This window comes from Nilaparvata lugens, chromosome 12 (assembly GCF_014356525.2).
Source record: "Nilaparvata lugens isolate BPH chromosome 12, ASM1435652v1, whole genome shotgun sequence".
Taxonomy (NCBI): domain Eukaryota; kingdom Metazoa; phylum Arthropoda; class Insecta; order Hemiptera; family Delphacidae; genus Nilaparvata; species Nilaparvata lugens.
Genome location: NC_052515.1, coordinates 34,593,436 through 34,617,187, shown reverse-complemented (window position 1 = coordinate 34,617,187; position 23,752 = coordinate 34,593,436). Strand labels below are relative to the sequence as shown.

The 23,752-nt window shown below is 36.0% G+C and overlaps 1 protein-coding gene across 2 annotated transcripts in view; it reads right to left on the bottom strand.

Annotated features, from left to right (window-relative positions):
* Positions 1-18,225, bottom strand: part of LOC111061660 — a 34,505-nt gene extending 16,280 nt beyond the window's left edge. Inside the window, exons 1-3 of one of the 2 annotated variants that reach the window (XM_039439386.1) lie at positions 18,109-18,225; positions 17,657-17,727; positions 10,511-10,656 (exon numbers count right to left, since the gene is read on the bottom strand). In XM_039439386.1, the coding sequence (XP_039295320.1) occupies positions 10,511-10,649 (139 nt within the window). In that variant the 5' untranslated portion in view covers positions 10,650-10,656; positions 17,657-17,727; positions 18,109-18,225. Of the gene's footprint in view, positions 1-10,510; positions 10,657-17,656; positions 17,728-18,108 lie in introns of those variants that run through there. The other variant, XM_039439388.1, reaches the window with a different exon arrangement.
* Positions 18,226-23,752: the final 5,527 nt, after the last annotated feature.

The following is a 23,752-nucleotide window of genomic DNA, read 5'->3' as shown; positions in this document are numbered from 1 at the left end:
ACTCATGATGAAGTAGAGCGTGCTATTGGACGACTCAATAGCAATAGAGCTCCAGGAAATGACCAGATGATAGATGAGCTGATAAGACATGGTGGAGAAGGGCTGAGCAGGGAGCTGCATCAACTGATTTGCCAAGTCTGGAAAGAGGAAGTGATGCCAGGTGATTGGAATGTTGGAATCATTGTCAATGCGCTTGAATCATTTGGCATTCCTAAAAAGCTTGTGCGATTGGTGAAGATGAGTCTGGAAGGGTCTACAGCAAGGATAGCAATTGGAGGAAGGAAGAGCAGAGAGATACGCATCACAAATGGAGTAAAGCAAGGCAATGCGCTAGCGGCGGTATTATTCAACCTTGCCTTGCATCATGCTATACAGAACCTGAACCTGGCTGGAAATATCTATTTTAGAATGAGTCAGGTAGGAGCATATGCAGATGACGTGGTTTGAATGGCGCGAAATGCTAACTGCATAAGGGAATGCTTTTCCAGCTTAGAAAGTGAGGCACAAAAAATGGGGTTGCAGGTAAATTATGGAAAAACAAAATATATGAGAATGTCCGCAGTGAACGCTAGAAGAAGAACAATTGACTTGGAGGTGGGAGAGAAAGTATTTGAAGGGGTGAATGAGTTTAAGTACCTTGGCACTATCCTCAATACTGGAAACAATATGACAGATGAAATTCAGAAACGTATTATGAGTGGGAACAGAGCATACTATATAAATAAGAGACTAATGACATCAAAAGTATTGGGTAAAAATAGTAAAATGAGGCTTTACAAAACTCTGATCAGACCTATTGTATGCTATGGTTCTGAGTCATGGACAATGACTAAGAAGGACAAAGAGGCATTGAGGGTATTTGAGTGAGGAATTGTGAGGAAAATTTTTGGTGCGGTAAGGGTAGCAGCGGATACATGGAGGAGAAGGAGCAATGCAGAGGAGGAGGAAGCACTGCAGGGTGAGAATATTGTTAGATTTGTCAAGGCCCAGAGAATAAGATGGCTTGGCCATGTGTGGAGAATGGATAATGAGAGGCTTCCAAGAGCGACACTGAATGGAAAAATAGATGGACCTAGAAGGAGAGGTCGTCCAAGAAAGAGATGGATAGATGGTGTGGAGGAGGACCTTAGAGTGATGGGAGTGAGAAACTGGAGAGAGTTGTGTCAGGATCGACCGAGATGGAGGAGAATCGATCGTGGCGGATGCCAAGGCCCACAGAGGGCTGTAGCGCCATAGGGTATGGTATGGTATGCTCCAATTGTGTCAGCTGATGGTTCAAACTAGGATTAAAATTAAACTGCTGCTGGGCCTGAAGGTAGCTGTAGTCAGGACAAACTTGAAAAAAATCTAATAATTATTCAGAATACAATATTAAGTTGAGAAACAACATGAATAATTGGAGTTAAGAAAAATCTAACAATAATTATTCAGAATACAACATTAAGTTGAGAAACAACATGAATAATTGAAGTTCAACACCTCTGAATGGTTCAATTGCCAGCAGGTAATCATAGTGTCACACCCATAGGGTGGCCACAAACGACAGGACAAGTGTGTTGAACATGTGTGTACACACATGTCGTCATACATTGTTGTGTCATCATAGTGAAAGGCTTCGAACATAAGTCTTCAAGGTTTGGTTTCTGTAACTTCAATTTTTTATGTTTATCTTTTCTCCACTACTCTGAGGATTTCATAATTAAAATTTTCAATTTTCCAGTTGTTTATTTATTGTTATTGGTTGTTTACTTTACATTAGAAGCCTCTCGATGATGACAAAACATGTGTGTGTGTGTGTGTGTGTGTGTGTGTGTGTGTGTGTGTGTGTGTGTGTGTGTGTGTGTGTGTGTGTGTGTGTGTGTGTATATGATAAACATGTTTATCATGAGCATGTCCTACCGTTAGTGGCCAGCCCCGAGAAAATACATTCGATAGAAATCAAGTTCACAATCAGAGACCAATTCACATCGCCATAGCGCAGCCTGAAAGACGTCGCCGACATATCTTCTAATGCCGCATCCACATGTTGGCCCAATGACGACCAGCGCCAGTGTGTGGATGGGTGGTTTGCCAACGCTGGCTACCGCTGGCCTTCATTGGGCACTGGTCACATTGCAGGCTGGGCCAACAAATATATTCAGGTCCACGTTATAATGGCAGTGTTTAATTAGCAATGGTATTGCTATCCTTGTCTGTCATTCAACAAAGCGGATAGCGCTATCTCTTTCTCTCTTTCCTCTGTTGCCAGATCGTCTTTTAACTATGTAGAATTATTAATTAAACAAAATATTTCATCTTAATTATGAAAATTCATTATGTAATTATTAAACTAGTAGTTCTGTGAACAGTAGACCTCGCCCTCAGTGAGTTACATTGACCTGTTATGTTTTCTCAAAAATTAATAAATAATTTATCAATTAAAAATGTCTGGAAAAAATCCTAAATAAACATAGAGCTTTCTGTCCTATATCGTACCGTGACGTGTCGTCCCGAATGTGAGTGTGAGCGCTGTTATAAGGTCTGGCTGCAACTGTCTACAACGTTGATGGAATGATACAATTTTCAAGATGTTCGATGTTTTTGAACGGGTAGTATTATAGTCAACTGTCTACTAACGTTAATGGAAAAATACATTTTCAAGATATTCGATGTTTTTGAACGGGTAGTATTATAGTCCACTAGACAGCTGATTATGATTAATAATTCTATAGTCGGATTTTTACGGTAATATTGGCGTATGAAGGAGGCTCCTTTTTCCTTTTATATTATCCTTGAAATGCAAAATTTCAAAAAACCTTGTATATACGTCGAAGCGCAATTTAAAAATGAGTGTGTTAAATTAGCAATGGTATTGCCATCCTTGTCTGTCATTCAACAAAGCGGATAGTGCTATCTCTTTCTCGCTTTGCTCTGTTACCAGATCGTCTTTTAACTATGTAGAATTATTAATTAATTAAACAAAATATTTCATCTTAATTATGAAAAATATCTAATTTTACCTGTCAAATTTCATGAGAATCTATTATCGCGTTTCGCCGTAAATGCGCAACATAAAAACATATAAACATTCAAACATTTAAACATTAAGAGAAATGCCAAACCGTCGACTTGAATCTTAGACCTCACTTCGCTCGGTCAAAAATGCAAATTCTTCCTTCATAAAAAATAATTGATTATTTTAAACGAGAATAAACAGTTAATATTACATCAATAAACCTGTATCAGCTACCGTCTATAGAAGGCACTGACAAGACAGAGGATCGGCAACGTTGTTCTGCTATCTTTCTTCACTGCCATTATAACGTGGACCTCACTATAGGCCAACATGTGGACTATGCAAAATGCTAATCAATATGTTTATTGCAAGCCTTCTCGTCACAGAAGCTACATAATACTCGTCGTCAATTCTACGTTTTCCAACATAGCCGTCACAGGTATCTGGGGCACCGCATACGCTCCGATAAATAGAGATAGAAATATTTATTAGCCAATAAATACTTGAAATAGTACAGTGTGCCATGTCACATAATATGGATTACATAGATGAACAATGACACTCGAGACCACAGCTCAAGCTTTTTGTGTAGTTGAGAAGTTGATATTGTGGTAATTATTCATATTGAATGGAAAAGACTAAGAAATTGTCAAAAAAACCACTGATTTATTTAAACCACTGAAACCGGTCTTTCTAATTATCAATAAATCAGTGGTTGTTTGACAATTTCTTAGGCCCGGTTGCACAACAGCCGGTTAAATTTTAACCGTGATTAATATCACGAGAACCAATCAGAGAAGGCGTTTTTGAAAAGACGGCTTCTCTGATTGGTTCTCATGGAATTAATCTCGGTTAAAATTTAACCGGCTGTTGTGCAACTGGCACTTAGTCTTTTTCATTCAATATTTTCATTCAACAGCTCAAGCTGTCATAAAATGCCAAACGGATGAACACATACAGCACTCGTCCCGTAGCTTTGTCTCGGTGACTTTGAAATGGCATATAGACAAGGTATGGTTCGTGGGGTAATATTCACGGCTTTGAAAAATCATCAAGCTTCAGAGACCTACAGAGTTTCCTTGAAAAAGGCTCCCTACACACAGAGATTCTTCATGAATGAGAGAGTTGCAACGTATCACCAACAATGGAAAGAGCATGTTGAACAAATGTAAACTGATAGGCTGCTGTGTTGTGATAAAAGGACTTCAAATTTTCATTGTGTATCTTTTCGGATGCAACAAATTGCTTTTGAGAAGATACAGAACAGCATCTGTTGCTTATGGATATATATTCTATTCAAGCTCTTTGTGTATCTTTTCGGATGCAACACGTTGCTTCTGAGAAGATACAAAAGAGTATATGTTGCTTATGGAAAGATGCATTATTAAAGCTACTTGGGTATCTTTTCGGATGCAACACGTTGCTTTTGAGAAGTTACAAAAGAGCATCTGTTGCTTATGGAAAGATACATTAAAGCTCCTTGTGTATCTTTTCGGATGCAACACGTTGCTTTTGAGAAGATAAAAAAGAGAGCATCTGTTGCTTATGGAAAGATACATCAAAGCTCCTTGATGTGTATATTTTCGGATAAATAAAGGGTCTGTATAAGTAACCAGACTGACCTCAGGACATTTTTTATTGGCAAAAAATGTACAATTTTTCATTAGATATCTTCAAAGTAGTCCCTATTGGAGTCGATAACACGCTGATACCGGATTTTCAAATCCCTGAATGTTCCCTGTAAGTCGGCAACCTCTATGCTGTCTAGAGCCCTCGTCGTAGCACGTTGAACGTTTTCCAGAGTCCCGAACCGCTTACAGTTTGGCCGGGTGGCCGTCCGGGGATTGCCGATTCGTGGATCCTCCATCACGACAGTGCTCCGTCGCACACCTGCCTGCTCGTCACCGAGCAGTTGGCCAAATAGTCGAGGGTAGCATTGCCACCTGATACACAATTCGGCTTCAGGAATGGTCTGGGGACACGAGAGGCTCTTTTTGCTTTTAACGTAATTTTGCAGCGATGCCTGGATGTAAATCAGCCAGTATTTGCATGTTTGATTATAACAAGGCGTTTGATAAGGTGCAACATAACAAGCTACTAGATATCCTCAAAGAAATGCAATTGGATGCTCGTGACTCCCGCCTGATAAGGAACCTGTATTATAACCAAAAGGCCACAGTACGGGTGCAATCTGAGTTGAGTGAAGAGCTGGAAATCAAACTAGGGGTTCGTCAGGGCTGTGTGCTTTCACCACTCATTTTCAACATTTATTCCGAAAGAATCATCAGCAAGGCCCTAGAAGATGAGACTGGAGGTATAAGAGTTAATTGCACACCTATCAACAACCTAAGGTATGCGGATGACACTGTACTGCTGGCACAAAATATGGAAGATCTCCAGAGGATGCTGAACAGTGTCATTACTGCAAGCAAAGAAGGTGGTTTGAGTCTAAATTCTAAAAAGACAAAGTACATGGTAATCACCAAAGACCAACCTCCTATCGGGGATCTATTCGCTGAAGGAATCCGTTTGGAGCGGGTGGATTCCTACACGTACCTTGGGACACGGGTAACTTCCAATGCTGGTAACTGCTCAGAACTCAGAATAAGAATAGAGAAAGCACGTTCCACATTTATCAGGATCAAGAATTTACTGACATCAAAAGACATCAAGCTTGAATTACGAATGCGTCTCCTTGAATGTTTCGTGTTTCCTGTACTATTATATGGTGTGGAAGCATGGACATTGAATAGATGGGGTGAGAAGAAAATACAAGCCTTTGAGATGTGGACCTATCGCAGAATGCTGAGAATCTCATACACCAATCATATTACAAATGAAGAGGTTCTGAGGAGAATGGGTAAGAAACTGCAACTCATTGGTGAAATCAAGGAGCGCAAATAAAGGTACCTGGGTCATATAATGAGAGGTCACAAGTATGGAATATTGCACCTCATTATGCAAGGCAAAATAACAGGTAGGAGGTCAGTGGGCGAAGAAGGATATCTTGGTTGCGCAATTTAAGGGATTGGTTCAAGTGCACCTCAAATGAACTTTTCAAGTCAGCTGTAAGCAGGGTGAAAATTGCCATCATGATAGCCAACCTCCGCAATGGAGACGGCACATGAAGAAGAAGAAGCATTGCCACATCCTCCTTACAGCCCGGATATGGCACCACCGGACTTCTTTTTGTTCCCCAAGGGAAAGCGGTTCGGGACTCTGGAAAACGTTCAACTTGCTACGACGAGGGTTGCCGACTTAGAGGGAGCGTTCAGGGATTTGAAAATCCGGTATCAGCGTGTTATCACCTCCAATAGGGACTACTTTGAAGATATCTAATGAAAAATTGTACATATTTTGCCAATAAAAAATTTCCTGAGATCAGTCCGGTTACTTATTATACAGACCCTGTACGTTGCTTTCGAGAAGATAGAAAAGAGCATCTATTGCTTATGGAAAGATACATTAAAGCTCCTTGTGAATCATTTCGGATGCAACACGTTGCTTTTGAGAAGATACAAAAGAGCATCTGTTGCATATGGAAAGAAACATTTTCAAAAATGTTCCATGATTTTGAACGGGTAGTATTGTGGTCTAGTGGCCCTCCGTCGATAGGCAGAACTACAGCACCCAGACTGTAGCTTTCGGTGAGAACAGTCCGTGGCTTGCGTATTAATAGACGGACATATGACAATAGGCTGGGATACGTGATACGTCGCCCGAAGACGTCACACAAGCTACCCCACGACGGTGTAAAATGGCCTCAAGTTGAGATAACACACAACAGTATATCTGCCCTTGTAATTGTCATCGTCGTCTTCATCATAATATCGTTGTCCAGCTCTTGTGATTGATAAAAAAGTAAATTCGTATGGCTTTTCTTGGTGGGGAGTCCCTTGCGGGAAGGTCCCACCGCCTGAATATATAATTTAAGCCGTCAATGGGCCTTACGACTGTCATACTTCAGCCGGGACCGACAGTTTAACGTGCCCATCCGATAACACGGGAGTGATCTGGTTAAAAAACTTTTGGTATTGAGAGGGTTTGAACCCGGGATCTCTGTGCTGCTACGCAAGCACTCTATCCACTAGACCACGGATCACTGTGATTGATAATATTTATTTGATTAATTTGTAATCTTTGTTTTACTTTTATGGCAAATGAATGAATTTGAATTCTGAATAGTAACTATAATGAGCTTCACGTTTTAGGCTCGTATCACATGAAGCCACCAATCTCGGTAACCAGTGGGTAGCCACATAGCAACCATTGGCGGCCGAGTGTAAGAGCATGTTCACATGACAGCGATTTACGCTCGGTTGTCGCGCGGTTGACCAACTAAAGTTACCAGGTATAGGGAAAGACATGGTGCCGTACACATGCAACGTTCGGTTTGAGCAGTCGCCGGCGAATCGCAGCGGTTGTAGTCTCCAGTCCAACCGCTCGGTTGTCGCTCTGTTGCCGGGCGGTTCGATATACTAGAGCAGGCGTGAGAGCAAACACATGTTTTCAGTCAACCGAGCAGTTTCGAGCAGAGCAGTTCACATAGTGCACATTCTATTACAATTTCAGTTCAATTAAAATTTATTCTATTACAATTTTCAGTTCAGTTTAAGTTAGTTTCTAAAGGATCATAGTTCATAGTAGTATCTAATTCAGTTTAAGTTAATTAGTAGAGGATCATAGTTCATAGTAGTAACTAATTCAGTTTAAGTTGATTGGTAGAGGATCATAGTTCTTAGTAGTATCTAGTTCAGTTAAGTTTCAAGTAGTTTACAGTAGAAATATGGAAGTATGCCCAGAATCCTTTGACACTGAATTGCAACTCTTCAACATTTTGTAATTGGAGTTGCATCTCCCAACTTCATTGCTGTACTGAGTACTGCTTTATTGTTACTGTACTGCCCGACTAGCAAGGTTCACTGAACCCTTAACCGAACGCAAACCGCTCCTGAATCGCTGTCACGTGTACGAGGCTGGCAAACCGAGCGATTTGGCAATCAAGCGACATCTGAGCGTAAATCGCTGTCATGTGAACAAGCTTTAAAGCACGCTAGGACACCAGTGAGACACCAGGATTGGTGGTGGCCAGAGTGAGACACCAGGATTGGTGGTGACCTGAGTGAGACACCAGGATTGGTGGTGACCTGAGTGAGTCACCAGCCGGGTCATCAATTCTGGTGGTCGGCCGCCAGAATCTGGTGATCCTATAGTGATGAAATTCACGTTATAAAGTCAGCAAATGATTGGCATTGGCTTTTTATCCTCAAGCCATTAACATACACATCGATTTTTGGACGTACGAGTTTTTGCCGTCCTTATAAATTCCAGCAGATTGAATGGAATCACATATTATTTTTGTCAAGTAGTGTTCAATCTAATAGAATTTGAAAGAACAGCAAAAAATCGTACGTCCAAAAATCGATGCATGTGTTAGGCTAGTTACACACAAAAGCCGGTTAAATTTTAACCGTGCTTAATTTTATGAGAACCCATTATAATCGCTACCCATCTAATCTTGTTTACCAAGAGTTTCAAGTTTTTAATATTGGACAGCTTTACATACGAGTTTCAATGAATTACATATACTACAACAAACACTTCATTTTCAATAATTTAGTTCATACTCATAATACAGGAAATCTAATTAACTTTGGTATTGCTCATCCCCGACTCCTACATAACTGATTTAAAAATAATAGTAAATACATCTGTCATATATTGTATAGAAACGTTCCCAATCATTTAAAACAGTCTGAAAATTACAGTATTAACACCTACAAGCAAGATTTTTTCTTTTTAACATTTTTATTGCCCATAAAAACAAAATACAAAATAAAAAAACTTACAAAAGAAATATTCTAGATTATAATATTATGCTATTTTACAAATAAATTAAAATTACATGGCACCACCCAGCAAGGGCAAAACCCTGACCGCTGAGTGAGAGTATCAGCTGTTTAGACAATATAAAAATTTATTTACTAATAATCAAAGCTACAAAAATCGAAGTTAACAATAAATTACTAGTAATTATAATATTTGACTGATGTCGAAGAAAAATTTTTGTATCACCCACTTATTTATCTGTTCCATCCTCTGTCTGCCCCTATTAGAAAGATATTCTGACAATGCATTGGCATGATATTATTATTTTTGAGCTAAGATACCCCAATTGTCTTCGCACTATTGTCAAATCTGAATAGTTTATATTATAAATGTTATGAGATGTAACTCTCAGGTTATACATAGAAACGTTATTATTCACTGTAAATTCATCCTTCCTCATCCATGCATAATAGAGAAGTTTCTTTATATAAATTTGACGTCCTGTCATCACTTTAAATTCGGCAAATGTTTCACTACTAGAAAAAGCTTTTGGCTTATTAAGAATTGCTTTTATTATCATTTTTTGAGATGTAAAAATTTTATTCATGAAAACATCATACGCTCCTCCCCATACCACTAACCCATATTGCAGCACCGATTGAACATAGGCAAAGTAAAGGACCCTAAGTAATTTAATGTCTAATATTTTAAGGACTTTATAAAAGATAAAGGAAATAAATTTTAAGCGTTTACAGATATATTCTATATGAGGCTCCCACTTAAGGTTACAATCAACCATGATGCCCAGATTTGAGTAGATGGTTATTGGAAATTGGCAGGGATGCTGCAGAGCAACTGATTCAATCCGCCTTCTTATTCAGAACTTGATCTCATAGTGAATTTGCCATTTATAATGAGTAGTATAGCCTTTAAGCTACTATATATATATTTGTCTGTATATACTAATAACCAATATAGAATTTCATTGTGTGCGATTTATATTCTTCATTTGCTGATGAATGTTAGTAGATTCAATTACAATCGTTTTAATTATAATATGTACAGAACATGAGAACATAATGTCAATGAACTTGAAAGAACTCACTCTCCACTCACAGACTCAAGTCTTTGTGGAGAGTATTCACTGTTAAATGTGTAAATGAATTTTATAAATGTGTATTATGTTTTATGAATAAAAAGCTATTTGATTTGATTTTGAACCAATCAGAAAAGGCCTTTTTGATAAACGGCTTCTCTGATCGTTCTCTTGGAATTAATCTCGATTACAATTTAACCGGCTTTTGTGCGACCAGTACTATCCATGCTTGTGAAGTTCCGTTTAATCTAATAGAATTCATGAGGACGAAAAAAAACGAAAGTCCAAATCGATGTGTGTATAACTGGCTTAACTAGACTTATCTGTCATTAAAGAAAGCTGATGGCTCTACCGCTTTCCAACTCTTCATCAATGCCAAATCTGTTTGGTTTGGTTTCGGTTTGGCAAAGGTGCGGAATTGAAAAATAATAGAACTACCTCCTTTATTTATTGAGAGACCACAAGGATAGCAAACTGTAGTTAATCAGACGCTGACTTTATAACTTGAATCTCGCTACAGCTAAAATAACAAGGCCTACAGAAAATTGTAATAAATCAAAGAAAATCACTGAAACAAAACACAGACTAACCTGTCAAGTGCCATACTTGATGCTTCTGGTCCATGACAGGAGAACAGCTGTAGAGATCATAGCAGGGTGCCAAGCTACGATGAACGAATGCACACAGATATTGAGTCATGGTTTCCACACCTCCAGCAATCAGCATCATAGCCTACCTACAACAAATATGTGGCATTGAAATTTCCGAAAATTCTACATCAGATTTTTATGAAACCAATAGTGAAGTAAAACAGGGGGAGCTTGAATAAAGTCAAATAACTTACTGTAAAAGAAACAATTTATTTTTATTCAACAAGACTTGGTAATTGAAGATATTCAAAATCGAATCAAAAATTCTTTATTGGTTCTTCAAAACAAAAAACAAAACGTTCAGCAAAAATGTAAGAAATCAAAACACCTGCAAGGGAAATCCTGTGAGGTAATAGATTCAGATTAGAGATTGATGAACTCACAGATCTGGGTGAATTCCAAACCACTGGAAAATGTCTACCAAAAGTTGAATGTTGATGCTGGTCAAAAAGCGATCACCCATCCAACAGGAGTATAGAGCGCTCAAGTATTACAGTTGTATTCAAATATGATTATCAGTTTAAAGAGCGTGCACTAGGTCGATGGAGCGGCGAGGCGCGGAGAAATTTCGACCTGGAATTAAATACATGTGATGAGGTGTACCTCCGTGCATTGGGTCGGGAGCGCGGCGCGGCGCAACGCGGATCTGGAAAAGTCCCTGGACTTTTCGGGGTCGGAACCGCGCCGCGCCGCTCTACCGACCTACTGCACGGAGGGTTGGTCGGATTTTTTCCGCGCTCGGATAACTTCGTGAGGGCTCGGCTCCTTCCGAGCTGTGCTTCAGTAAACATCCTGCTGTTCTGTAGTCTCCCAGTTCACATTCTGATCAATTACCTACGATTATGCTAAGTTAATGGAATGTACCCACATTTTCTCCTTTTTCCTTGATGGTTCCCTCTTCCTCTTCTTCAACCACAACTTCCAAAAATAACATTTCTTCATCTGAGTCATCCATTACTCACGTCTTGCCACTTTGTCACAAATTAGAACTGACCTCAATCTGAACTCTAACCTCAGATCGCATTTGACAAGTCTATGTCATGAATAACTAATACTAAACAGGGCTCTGTGCTTGGACCGACTCTTTTCAATTTATTTATAAACGACCTGCCAAATAATGTAGATGGCAAGCTCATTTTATATGCTGACGATACAACGGTTCTGGTTACTGGTAAGGATGATAGAGAAGTTATGATTAGGGCTGAAACGGCTATGCATCAACTCAACAATTGGTTTGGTCATAATGCATTGAAGTTGAATATGACTAAATCCAACTATATCAGGTTTGCCGTGACGGGACATCATGCTGAACCTTCAAACCTGAATGCTTCAAATGGGAGGGAGTTCTTGTCTGTTGAAGTGACTAGTTTTCTTGGAGTGGAATTGCAAAAAAATATGAAATGGGATAAACACTTGGAAAAACTTATAAAACAGCTCTATCATGCACTTTTTGCACTGATAACTGTGAGGACTGCATCCACTATAAAGACAGCTCAGAAGGTGTATCATGGATATTTTTTAGCCCTAATACGCTACAGCATCTTCTTTTGGGGGAATAGTAAAAATAATTTATATAAAATATTTAAGATGCAAAAGAAAGCTGTTCGTGTTTGGAGGGCTTGCGGCCATCCAATTCATGTAGGCCCATTTTTAGAAAATACAGGTTTCTCACGGTCCCAGCATTGCACTTCCTTGAGACTGTAAATTTTGTCTTCAGAAATTCAGAGAGATTTGAAGGAAATTTAGTTTGTCATGGCTATAGCACAAGAGCAAAGAGTTCAGCTGTATATCAGTACGATTGAATGAAAAAGACTAAGAAATTGTCAAAAAACCACTGATTTATTGATAATTAGAAATACCGGTTTCGGTTATTACACCATTGTCAATCTCTGATAAACAATGTTAAAGATAAACAACTGATAGTGAGTTTATCAGAGATTGACAATGGTGTAATAACCGAAACCGGTCTTTCTAATTATCAATAAATCAGTGGTTTTTTTGACAATTTCTTAGTCTTTTTCATTCAATATGAATAATTACCACAATATCAACTTCTCAACTACACAAAAAGTATATCAGTACCCCGCTCACAGACTGACACTTTTGGAAAAAGGACCATATTATTCGGGACTGAAGCTTTTCAATTGTCTACCTGAAAGAATACGGTTACGTGGTAGTCATAGGCTTTTCTTGTCTTCAATTACTAATGTACTTGTGGAAGCGTGTCCCTATACAATGGAGGAATGTTGTGGTGCCTTCATACTTTGAGTTTATACAGATGCATACACTCTGCATGGAAAAATGTTCATGACATGTTACATGCCACTCGAGCTCTGCTCAGCTTTGTGGCTTCACGTAACAAATGACAATAATAATAACAATAATAATAATCCAAAACGGCGCCGCGTCGCGCTCGCAGTGCACGGACCTTCCATTTTTTGCTTTCCTGCGCTCCGCGCCGGTCCACCGACCTAGTGCACACTCACCTCAATAAGCCTAAACACCTCGCCAACAATGCATCTCTCTGGCTAAAAAAAACTGGACAACTTTTGTTGCTCTACATTTAAGAACAACAACTTGTTTTCTACAAAATTGACAATTTTAGTTGCTCTACATTTGAGAACAGCAAATTTTTTTCTACAAAAAAGACATTTTTTTGCTTTAAATTTTAGCATTGAGAACAGTAACTTATTTTCTACAAAAGACTGACAAATTTTGTATAGAGAACTAATTGTGGACAACATTATTATCGACACCTTTGGTGTAAACACAGCTTTAATCTGTATCATGCAAAAATGTCCAAGTCATGAAAACGTCAATAATTATTGAAAAACGTTAATCTTATTCTAAGAAATGATAGATGGCCTATTGAATACCCAACTTTGAAAGTCATTTTATTTAATTAAGATACGAATAAAGCTGGCCACTAACGACAGGACATGAAAGATGAACATTTGTGTACACAATAATATCGTCATACATTTTAGTCACAATAGCTAAAGGCTTCAAACAAGTTTTTTTGAGGCTGTGTTTTTGTATCTTTGATTTTTCAACACAAATCTACTTAAGGTTAAATTATTATTGTATTATTCAAGGTTTATTCATAGTTGTTGATTGTTTATTTTATGTTAGAAGCGTCTCACTGATGACAAAACATATGCATGATGAACATGTGCATATGTATGATAAACATGCATGTTTACTATACCGTAATACATGTGTCCTACCGTTAGTGGCCTAAGATGAACATGAAAAAACGTAGGCCTATAATTGCTAGTTTGATAAAACACACATAGGTAATAAAGAATATAAAAATAAAACATAAAGTTGATTGATATTAACAATTATTAATAATATTTAAAGGATTATTTTATTGAACTAATTAAATTATTAGGATCCAACAAAAATGAAAATGAAGAAGTCGCTCAGCTACTTGACAACACCCGTATGTTACGCATATTGAAAAAAAATCCGAAGATAAAAGATCAAACCCTTCGAATTGCGTAGTGTTGTGAAGTAAATTGTGTAGTGATGACACGTAATTTCTTACTATAAGGATAGCGAGAAAACCCGCTTCCAAAGGAGCAAATACTTAAAAGCATATTATTGAAGATATTTGGTATAGCCTACCAAAGATTTACCCACTATAATGTTGGAATAAAAATGCCTAACTAAATACCAATCTGGAGAAAAGGGAGAATATCTCACTTCAACGGAAGCTTTCAAGTGTTTAATTGAACTGCCGTTACATACACTAGAGTCCCGATTAACCGAGTTAATCGGGACCGCTACAACCTCGGATAGTCAAATACTCGGTTAACACGGAGGGCCTAATCTAAATAAGGGGGGTTAAGGAAATCAAATAAAAATACGTACCATGTGATGTACACCAATATGAACTATATTCAAAACCACACAACTAAGATAATAGTAGTACATACTTTAAAGTATTAAAAAGTTACAAAGGTTTGAAAAAATCTTTGACAGTTCTTTGTGTAATCGAACTGCTACGCTTCTTAGCTGCCAAACTGACCTTGACCTTGGCCGATCCGAGGCTCGGTTAACACGGAACCTCGGTTGACCGAGACTCGGTTAATCGAGACTCTAGTGTAGATTAAAAAGAGCTATACTTAGAATGAATGTAGAAAACATCAATCAAATAATCTATACTATAATAAAGGAAAAAAACTGGCTTATACACGTACGGGATAAGAAAAGTATTCTTGACGCATCATCACGTCTAAACTACTGGACTGAAATTAAGTGGAAATTTTGCATAAATTATATAGATTCTTAATTAACTAAGGATGGTTCTAGGCCTATATCAAACTCTTCAAGATTCCACTCGGTCAAGTTTTCTGTTTTTCAAGTTTTAAAATAGACCCTTGCGGAGCACGGGTTACCTGCTAGTTGAAAATATTAGAAGAGATCCGTAGAAGAAAATTTAACATAAACTAAACACTAAACTGTATTAAACGACACTTTAGGCTATAGACCTAACTGCAGTAAACGTTCAAAGACAAAGACATTAATTTATTATGAATAAATATTTGACAATAGCCTAATCTTAAATTTGACTAACTTGTCTCCAACTGTAACAAACAGTATGTGAAAGTGAAGAAATTATCACGCTAACTGAAACTTTTAATGAGATAACCAAAAAATTAGAACTCAAACTAAATTATTAAGCTCAGCAACACAGTAATTGGAAATTGGAATCAATTTTATAGGTTATGTGAGCCAAACCAGTGATATGCGTAGCCTACCTTAGGCACCTCACATTTTAATAAAATAATTTAGTATAATCAATTTTAAAAGCTATCTAATTAGGTGATTTGTAATTAAACTTTAATTAACAAGTAGTTAGAACCTGTTGATATTACCATCAAACCTGTTGATCTATGTACCTAGGCCTAGCGACTACACCGTTCACCGTAACTTATCTCATGGATAAAATACTGAATGGAACATAATTAGCCATCGACAATGTGTTGATTATTCAATTTTATAAACAATTTTGTAAAGATATCATTGCATACTAAAATGTAAATGAATTAGCCAGAGCCTACCTTCTAGTTTCTCAGTACGAAGAATGCCGTAAAAGCATCAACTATAGAATTCGAACCACAAACATGAAATTGTTTCGGAGTTATTATTCACAAGGAAAATATTATTAATTAACAGCACAAAAACTATAGGGATTAATATTTTAACACGAAAATGTGAAAGCCGGTTGACAAAGAAAAGACAAGATGTCATTACTCATCCAACTCGATTGGATGATTGATCGACATTTCAGGTTCGATATTTATATATTGATTACTTGACGAATTTTTGCCATCGATATATTGCTTTCAATATATCGGATGACCGATAATCGACCACCAGTTAAGAACCGGTTGCACAAAAGCCGGTTAAAATTTAATCTTGATTAATTTCACAAGGAACAATCCGAGAAGGTGTTTTGAAAAGAGGGATTCTCTAATTGGTTCTCGTGAAATTAATGACGATTAAAATTTAACCGGCTTTTGTGGAACCGGGCCTAGGGCTACATCATTAGCAACCAAATATTTTTCGACAGGTATAATCCGTATCATGGCCAAAAGACTTGACTTCAATCTAAAAATTATCATACTACATCTTAAAGTTAATAAACTCATAACCTTTTCCTTCCTACAAGAATCGAAAATTCATCAACTAAGAAATTAAGATATTTATTATGGTAATATCAATGAATTGACTCTTACAACTTCATAATCTATATTATATCATTACTAGAACTATGCAATATGGAGTGGGATTTCAGATTTTTGAAGAGATTTGTCCTGAATTGTCTAGTAATTTGCAGCTAGCTCATCCCAATAAAATAAAATTTTGATACGGTAATTGAATTTTTATAGTTAGGTAGTTGAACTTTAATAGATGAGCTGCAAATCACTAGGCCAATACGCCTTTCTCTATACAACTCAAAAGATTCTGAAATCTCACGACCATATGCCAAATTTCTTAATGATAAAAGATGAAATACGAGTGAAGTACAGTACCTAATAAAATATAAATCATTGATAATAAAGTACAATCACAGCTAATAACGAATGAATGTAGCAGCCTACGTGTGAAATGTGTTATGACGAATGGCCTACCTGTTTCCAAAGGGGAACTTCATCACTTGCACACTTTCACTTCAAATTTCGACACAAATAAACCGCACAACCGGTAAATTAATTACACCATTGATAAATACATTTGAATAGCTTTATATTGCGCACAAACACGATAATGAACTCAGATTTTACACTAGTAATATTGATGAAATTAATGGGACACGAAGTGAAAGCAACCTTTCTTATGTCTGAACTGCTCACTGCCAAGACTGAACAGGTAGCCTTGCAAGGCAGAACAAGGTACGCCATCTACAGTGCAAACATGGGCATCGACCAATCACAGCGCTCGACACAAAACTAGCAACCAATCACAAAGCTCGACTCGAAATGAACAAGAGAACAGCCAATCACAGACCTCGTTTCTCCCGAGTAGAGGAGATCGTTCCCATGAACAAAGGATATAATATCGTACAGCAACAAATTTGTTAATTCCAATATGGCCAGAAAATAAAATCAAAAAACTTGAAAATATTGTTTCAATTTTTAAATACACTGAATTTGAATTATGGATTGCGGTACTTATTTTGTATGAAATAAATATTATCTAATATTGTTAGATCATACGAAAAGGGTTAAGGCATTCTAAATAAATCGAAATAGAACAAAGTTAAGGTGAAATAAGCTAAGGTCATGACAAGAAAAATAACAATTGATACAAGCGAGGCCTGGAAAAATACTTGACAGATTATAAGCAAATAAAAGAGTGATATTAATTATCAGATTAATATTAAAACATTCATCAATCATGCCATAGTAATCTAAATAAAGATGATGAATAGCCTATGCTATGTGATCTTAGGTTTCCAAAATCATGATAATTTAGCTGCCAACATTTTATTGTATAGTACGCTATAGAAGCTCAGATTGTTTTATCATAGTAATTTACTAATTAATTGAACAAATAAGTTATCTGAGTACTTACATTTTGCTTTCAAGTCTTCAGCAACTCTGACGAGATATTTGTGATAGAGCAACCAATAAATTATCCTCAACCTGTAAATTAACACATCTTATAATATGGCTATAATATTGAAACAATATGTGACAGAATAAACTATAATCAGAAACGTTTAAAAAGATTTAACATTCAGCAAAGATTTAACACTCCTTCTAAAGGCTATAATAAATAACTATATTATTCACGCTTGAATCTGAATCATTAGATCCTAGAAACATTGTTGTTTTTAAATTTTGTCTAAGCCCAATAGTTGTTGAAAACATGAAACAAAATACTCGAACTCGAGTTGAAACAAAAATAAGTTTCTATGCATGAACAACAGTGAGAAAACACAAGAGGCATTCATAAGTATTTCGTATAAATAATGGATTTTTTTCAACATAAACATCTAAATACATAGTATTGTGATAACTCACCAACTAATTTTGAAATTAAACCGGAAAAATATTCTTCTAATTTTGTTTTACGATGGTGTAAGGCGTGAAGCCCAACGCAAGAAAGAAGGAAGCAAGCAGACAGCCGACAGCCATCACAGATTCACAGAAAAACAGCTGAGCACCCACTGCTGACTGAATCTGTGCTATCGCTGCTCAATGGTCAAAAAAGAAAGCTTAAAATGAAAGATTTATCCTCAGTTCTAACTTTTGAATCAAAATCGAATAAATGAATAATCGGGTTTTGATAGGTAACATAGGATGTGATTGATTACCAATTTCTAAAATAGAAATTAAAAACAAAATCTTTAATTGAGTATCTCTCTTATCGTACCCTGTCTGGACGAAACAAACTTGATTGATCAATAATTGTAGGTTGTGACATTTGAGCGTTGTTAATGTCTTTGAAGCAGAAAGCATATTATACTATAGTGAGGTCCACGTTAAAAAGACAGTATTTGATCAACTTTGGTTTTGCTATCCTTGTCTATCATTCGACAAAGCCGGCGGTACTATTCTTTTCTAGGTCCACAACGATGCCAATTATGTTTTTGGCAGTGTAGAAATATAATTAATTAATGCAGAGAATCGGCATCGCTATTCTTCTATCCTTATCCACTGCCATTATAACGTGGACCTCACTATATTGATTTGATATAACTATCAATTAAAAGTAAATTTATAATCTGTTAGATGATTTATATTATTGAATGGAAAAGACTAAGAAATTGTCAAAAAAACACTGATTTATTGATAATTAGAAAGACCGGTTTCGGTTATTACACCATTGTCAATCTCTGATAAACTCAGTTCACTCAGTTTATCAGAGATTGACAATGGTGTAATAAACGAAACCGGTCTTTCTAATTATCAATAAATCAGTGGTTTTTTGACAATTTCTTAGTCTTTTTCATTCAATATGAATAATTACCAAAATATCAACTTCTCAACTACACAAAAAGTGATTTATATTAGTTTTAGCACTAAAAATCATAGGCTTGTTTAACAGTATATCATTTAGAGGTATTTACATAAAAACTATGGTTTGAATTACCATGGTTCTAGGTATTATCATTATAATAAATCTTATAATGTTTCTCATATTATACTATTGATTTGATATTGCTATAACAATAGAACTATAATTTTTATCTATGTTCACTTTATAATTTCGGTGAAAAAAATTTGTCTTTTATGGAGGATGTCTGATCTGTACAGTGTATCTGATGTAGGTAATATTAACTGTCCATTTTATACTTGTTAAAAATGATGAATTGGATACATTTGGAAGCAGTGGTGGAGTTTGGTGTCCCTCAGGGATCGATCCTGGCTCCTTTGCTTTTCCTACTAGTAGTTCTGTGAACAGTAGACCTCACGCAGTATTCTCATCCACAAGTACCAGATATCAACTGTTTTAAATGTTAACAAACACAGTTCACGTTTGAATTTGTATTTCATATGATATAATTCATCCAGTTCCGTGATGATCTTTCTACCTGATGAAAATTTATTTTTCAGAATCAAAAATATTATAATTTCTCCAGCATTATTTAGTTCATTGTTTATTTTATGTACTATTTTAATTAGTTTTTTTGAATGTGAGAATATTGATACTGATGGGCACGCATAATAATAATACCTTGACTGCAAAACAAAATATTGAAACCAAAGACCTTAAAGCTGAGAGCTGCGATTAGACCAAATTTATTAAAAATATGTTAATAACTCAATCCTTTTAGATTATATTAGATTAAACATAACTTATCATACACTTGATGAACATATGTGTTTGTCAACTTCCGTTCAATCTAATAGAATCTATAAGGATTAAGTTATAACCATTCTGTTAATAACTTTGGTGTAAACCCAGCTTAAAGATGCATACCTCTTTAAAACTATAGACCTTATACAAATAATACAGTAATAGACTGGCTTCTCCACACATCTGTGTAATCACTTGTCAGCTGATTTATGATGAATAATTCTATAGTCTGATTTTTACTCTAATATTGGCGTATGAAGGAGGCATCTTTTTCCTTTTATTATTATCCTTGAAATGCAAAATTTCCAAAAACCTTGTATATACGTCGACGCGAAATTAAAAATGAAAATACCTGTCAAATTTCATGAAAATCTATTACCGCGTTTCGCCGTAAATACGCAACATATAAATATATAAACATATTAACATTTAAACATTAAGTGAAATGCCAAACCGTCGAATTGAATCTTAGACCTCACTTCGTTCGGTCAATTAATGATAAATGACCTCCCCTGTGTTATTTCAACCGACACCATCCTATATGCGTATGATACTTCTTTGATGTCTTGTGGTGGGGACTTAAATAAGTTGAGAGTAAGAATGGAGGGCCACAGGAGAGAGACCTGTGAGTGGTTGGAGGCCAACGGAATCTCCATGAATGTTAATAAGACCCAAACTCTTTTCTGTGGCTTGAAGCATAGTGCTGACTCTCATTAGTCCATTGGAAAAATATCAAGCAAGCTCCTATAGTGAGGTCCACGTTATAATGACAGTTTTTGATCAACTTTGGTTTTGCTATCCATTGTCTATCATTCGACAAAGCTGGTGGTACTATCCTTTTCTAGGTCTACAACAATGACAATTATGTTTTTGACGGTGTAGAAATATAATTAATTAATGCAGAGAATTGGCATTGCTATTCTTCTATCTTTATCCACTGCCATTATAACGTGGACCACACTATAGGCGTCTACAAAGACCAAAAGTTAACAAGGGAGCCTCATATTGTAGAAATCTTTGTGGCTAGCTCTCAAAGTCTATTTACCTCACGTCTCAAGAGCCAACTGTTGAGTGATTATTTGGGTATGGCATATTTCAGTTTGTTCCACAGTCTTCTGTCATATGGTATCCTACACTGGGGTGGAAGTAGTCATGTTTCTGTTGTTCTTCTCCTCCAGGAAAAAGCTGTGAGGATAATAATGGGGGCCACTTTCAGGGAACATTGTATGAACATTATTTATTTATTTATCACCTTGTTTACAAATATTTAACATGAGGAAAGGCACAACAGGCTCATGCCCAAAACTGTCCCATTTCCAATTTATACTATACTGTCCAAATCAAAATGTTGGTTCCACTTTTCAAAATACAATTTACGCTCTTCAATACTCAGATAAACGAGTAAACTTTGAATCAAACAGGGCCGTTTGCACAGTCGAAGCTTAAACTCGATTTAATCAGCTGGTAGCTTAAACTCAAAATGAAACATATTATAACAAATTAGACTTGATACGGATTTAATCCAGTTTAAAATGAAATTTAGTTTAAACTGTCACTGTGCAAACGGCCCTAAGAGTCTAAAATTAGAAAATCTAGAACAGTAACTTAATAATTATTCAAAAAGTCTAAATTTTGAAACTAGAAATTTTTGAGCTAAAAACTTCACACTACAGAAAACTGTAAAACTGTTATTTGTTTCTCTTGGAATATTAACGGTTTACAACCAATATATTTATGTTGTTGCCCACAACAGGCTCATGCCTAAAACAGTCCCATTTCCAATTTATACTATATACTATATACATGAAAATAAGAGTCAAATGAACACAAGAGGTATGGTTCATTCATACAACACCCGCCAAAGACAACAACTTGATACCCAACGTACAAGATTAACCAAAGTACGGTTCAGAAGTCCCTTCACGTCTTGGGAACAAAGGTCTACAATAGGTTGCCAGAGTCAATAGAAAATTATCCAGTCTCTTTGTTCAGCAAATCACTATTTGATCTTCTGCGTGCAAACCCCTTCTATTCTTTGGAGGAGTTTTTCACACATCCTTTATAATAAATTAAGTGTTAAATGTTATGAATATTTTATTGACGTTGCTGATGACTGTATGGTCCGATAGCAAAAGAATTAAATCTATCTATCTATCTAGAGCATAAACTAATAATAATAAATAATACAATAATGAATATTATATACGGTACATTTAATTCTCTTGACAATAAATACTCTCATGCAAGGGAAGCTTCCCTGTACGCATGGAGGAGTTGCTGCAGACCCTAGAAACTCACTTATAGTAGAAAAATAAATTTGTTTAAGAATTCCTTACATAATGTATCCATCTATCTATCTTTATTCATTAAGAAATTATAATATTTTTCAATGATTTAATAATATATTTTCATAATTGAGATTAAATATTTCTTAAATTGGTTATATTTCCTCATTGTTTAAAACCGATCTGGAAGTGTTGGGGATGAAGAAAAGGATAGCTCAATCTGCTTTGTCGAATGATAGACAAAAATAACAGAACCAATGTTAGTTGAATAATGCTGTCATTATAACGTGGACCTTAGTATAGTATTTGAGTATTTGACAAGAAAGCAATAGCCTATAGGTATACGGTATAATCTCCTTAAGATTCAGGCATCAATATGAATTTTGATAATAACAATTGAGATATAAAACTAGTAGAATTGATGGTGATGTTGTGAAATCTCTCCATAATGAGAAAACAAGGATATTGTCGAACTTCACTAAAAATGTATTGAAAACTTTAAAACAGTACCATGGTTTCACATTTACCAACGCATCATCAGCTGTACTGAGAAATGAGGATACAGAAACATTCTTAACCTAATCTTAGAAATCTAGAGCTCCTAACAATTGAATATTTTTGTAACTTAACTTACTTCAATATCCTGTTGATTCTCTCCCAATCATTAATTTGATATTGTGATTGTAGAATGTAATGTAATAAATGAATAAATAAATATATTAATTTTTTCATAGAAAGAAAAACGATTTGGCAACGGTGCGAAGATAGAAAATGATAGAGCTATCTGCTTTGTCAAATCACAGACAAGGATAGCAACAGGAATGTCAATCAGGTGCTGACTTTTTCATAATATAAGTATTGTATTTAGTGATCTTAGCTTAAAGATTTATAACTTACCTCCTCTAAAATCACCGGCATCCTCCAATGGATGTATCCTGTCATTTCAAGCTCCATACAGCCTGCAAATGATATTGCTGATATAAAAGAATGTACGTGTCATATTCTACATTGTTATATAAATTCATGCTATATTCTGCATTGTAAAAAAAACTATTTGGAAATGTTGGGGAGCTAGAAATATTTAGCTCAATCTGCTTTGTCGAATGATAGACAATAATATCAACACTAATGTTGATTAAATAATATTGCCATTATAATGTGGACCTTACTATAGTAAACTAGAGATTTATTCAAGGTACTATAATACCTTATTGACCGAGCGAAGTGAGGTCTAAGATTCAAGTCGACGGTTTGGCATTTATCTCTTAATGTTTAAATGTTTGAATGTTTAAATGTTTATATGTTGCGCATTTACGGCGAAACGCGGTAATAGATTTTCATGAAATTTGACAGGTATGTTCCTTTTTTAATTGCGCGTCGACGTATATACAAGGTTTTTTGAAATTTGGCATTTCAAGGATAATATAAAAGGAAAAAGGAGCCTCCTTCATACGCCAATATTAGAGTAAAAATCAGACTATAGAATTATTCATCATAAATCAGCTGACAAGTGATTACACAGATGTGTGGAGAAGCCAGTCTATTGCTCTATTTCCATAAGGTCTATAGTTTCAATCAG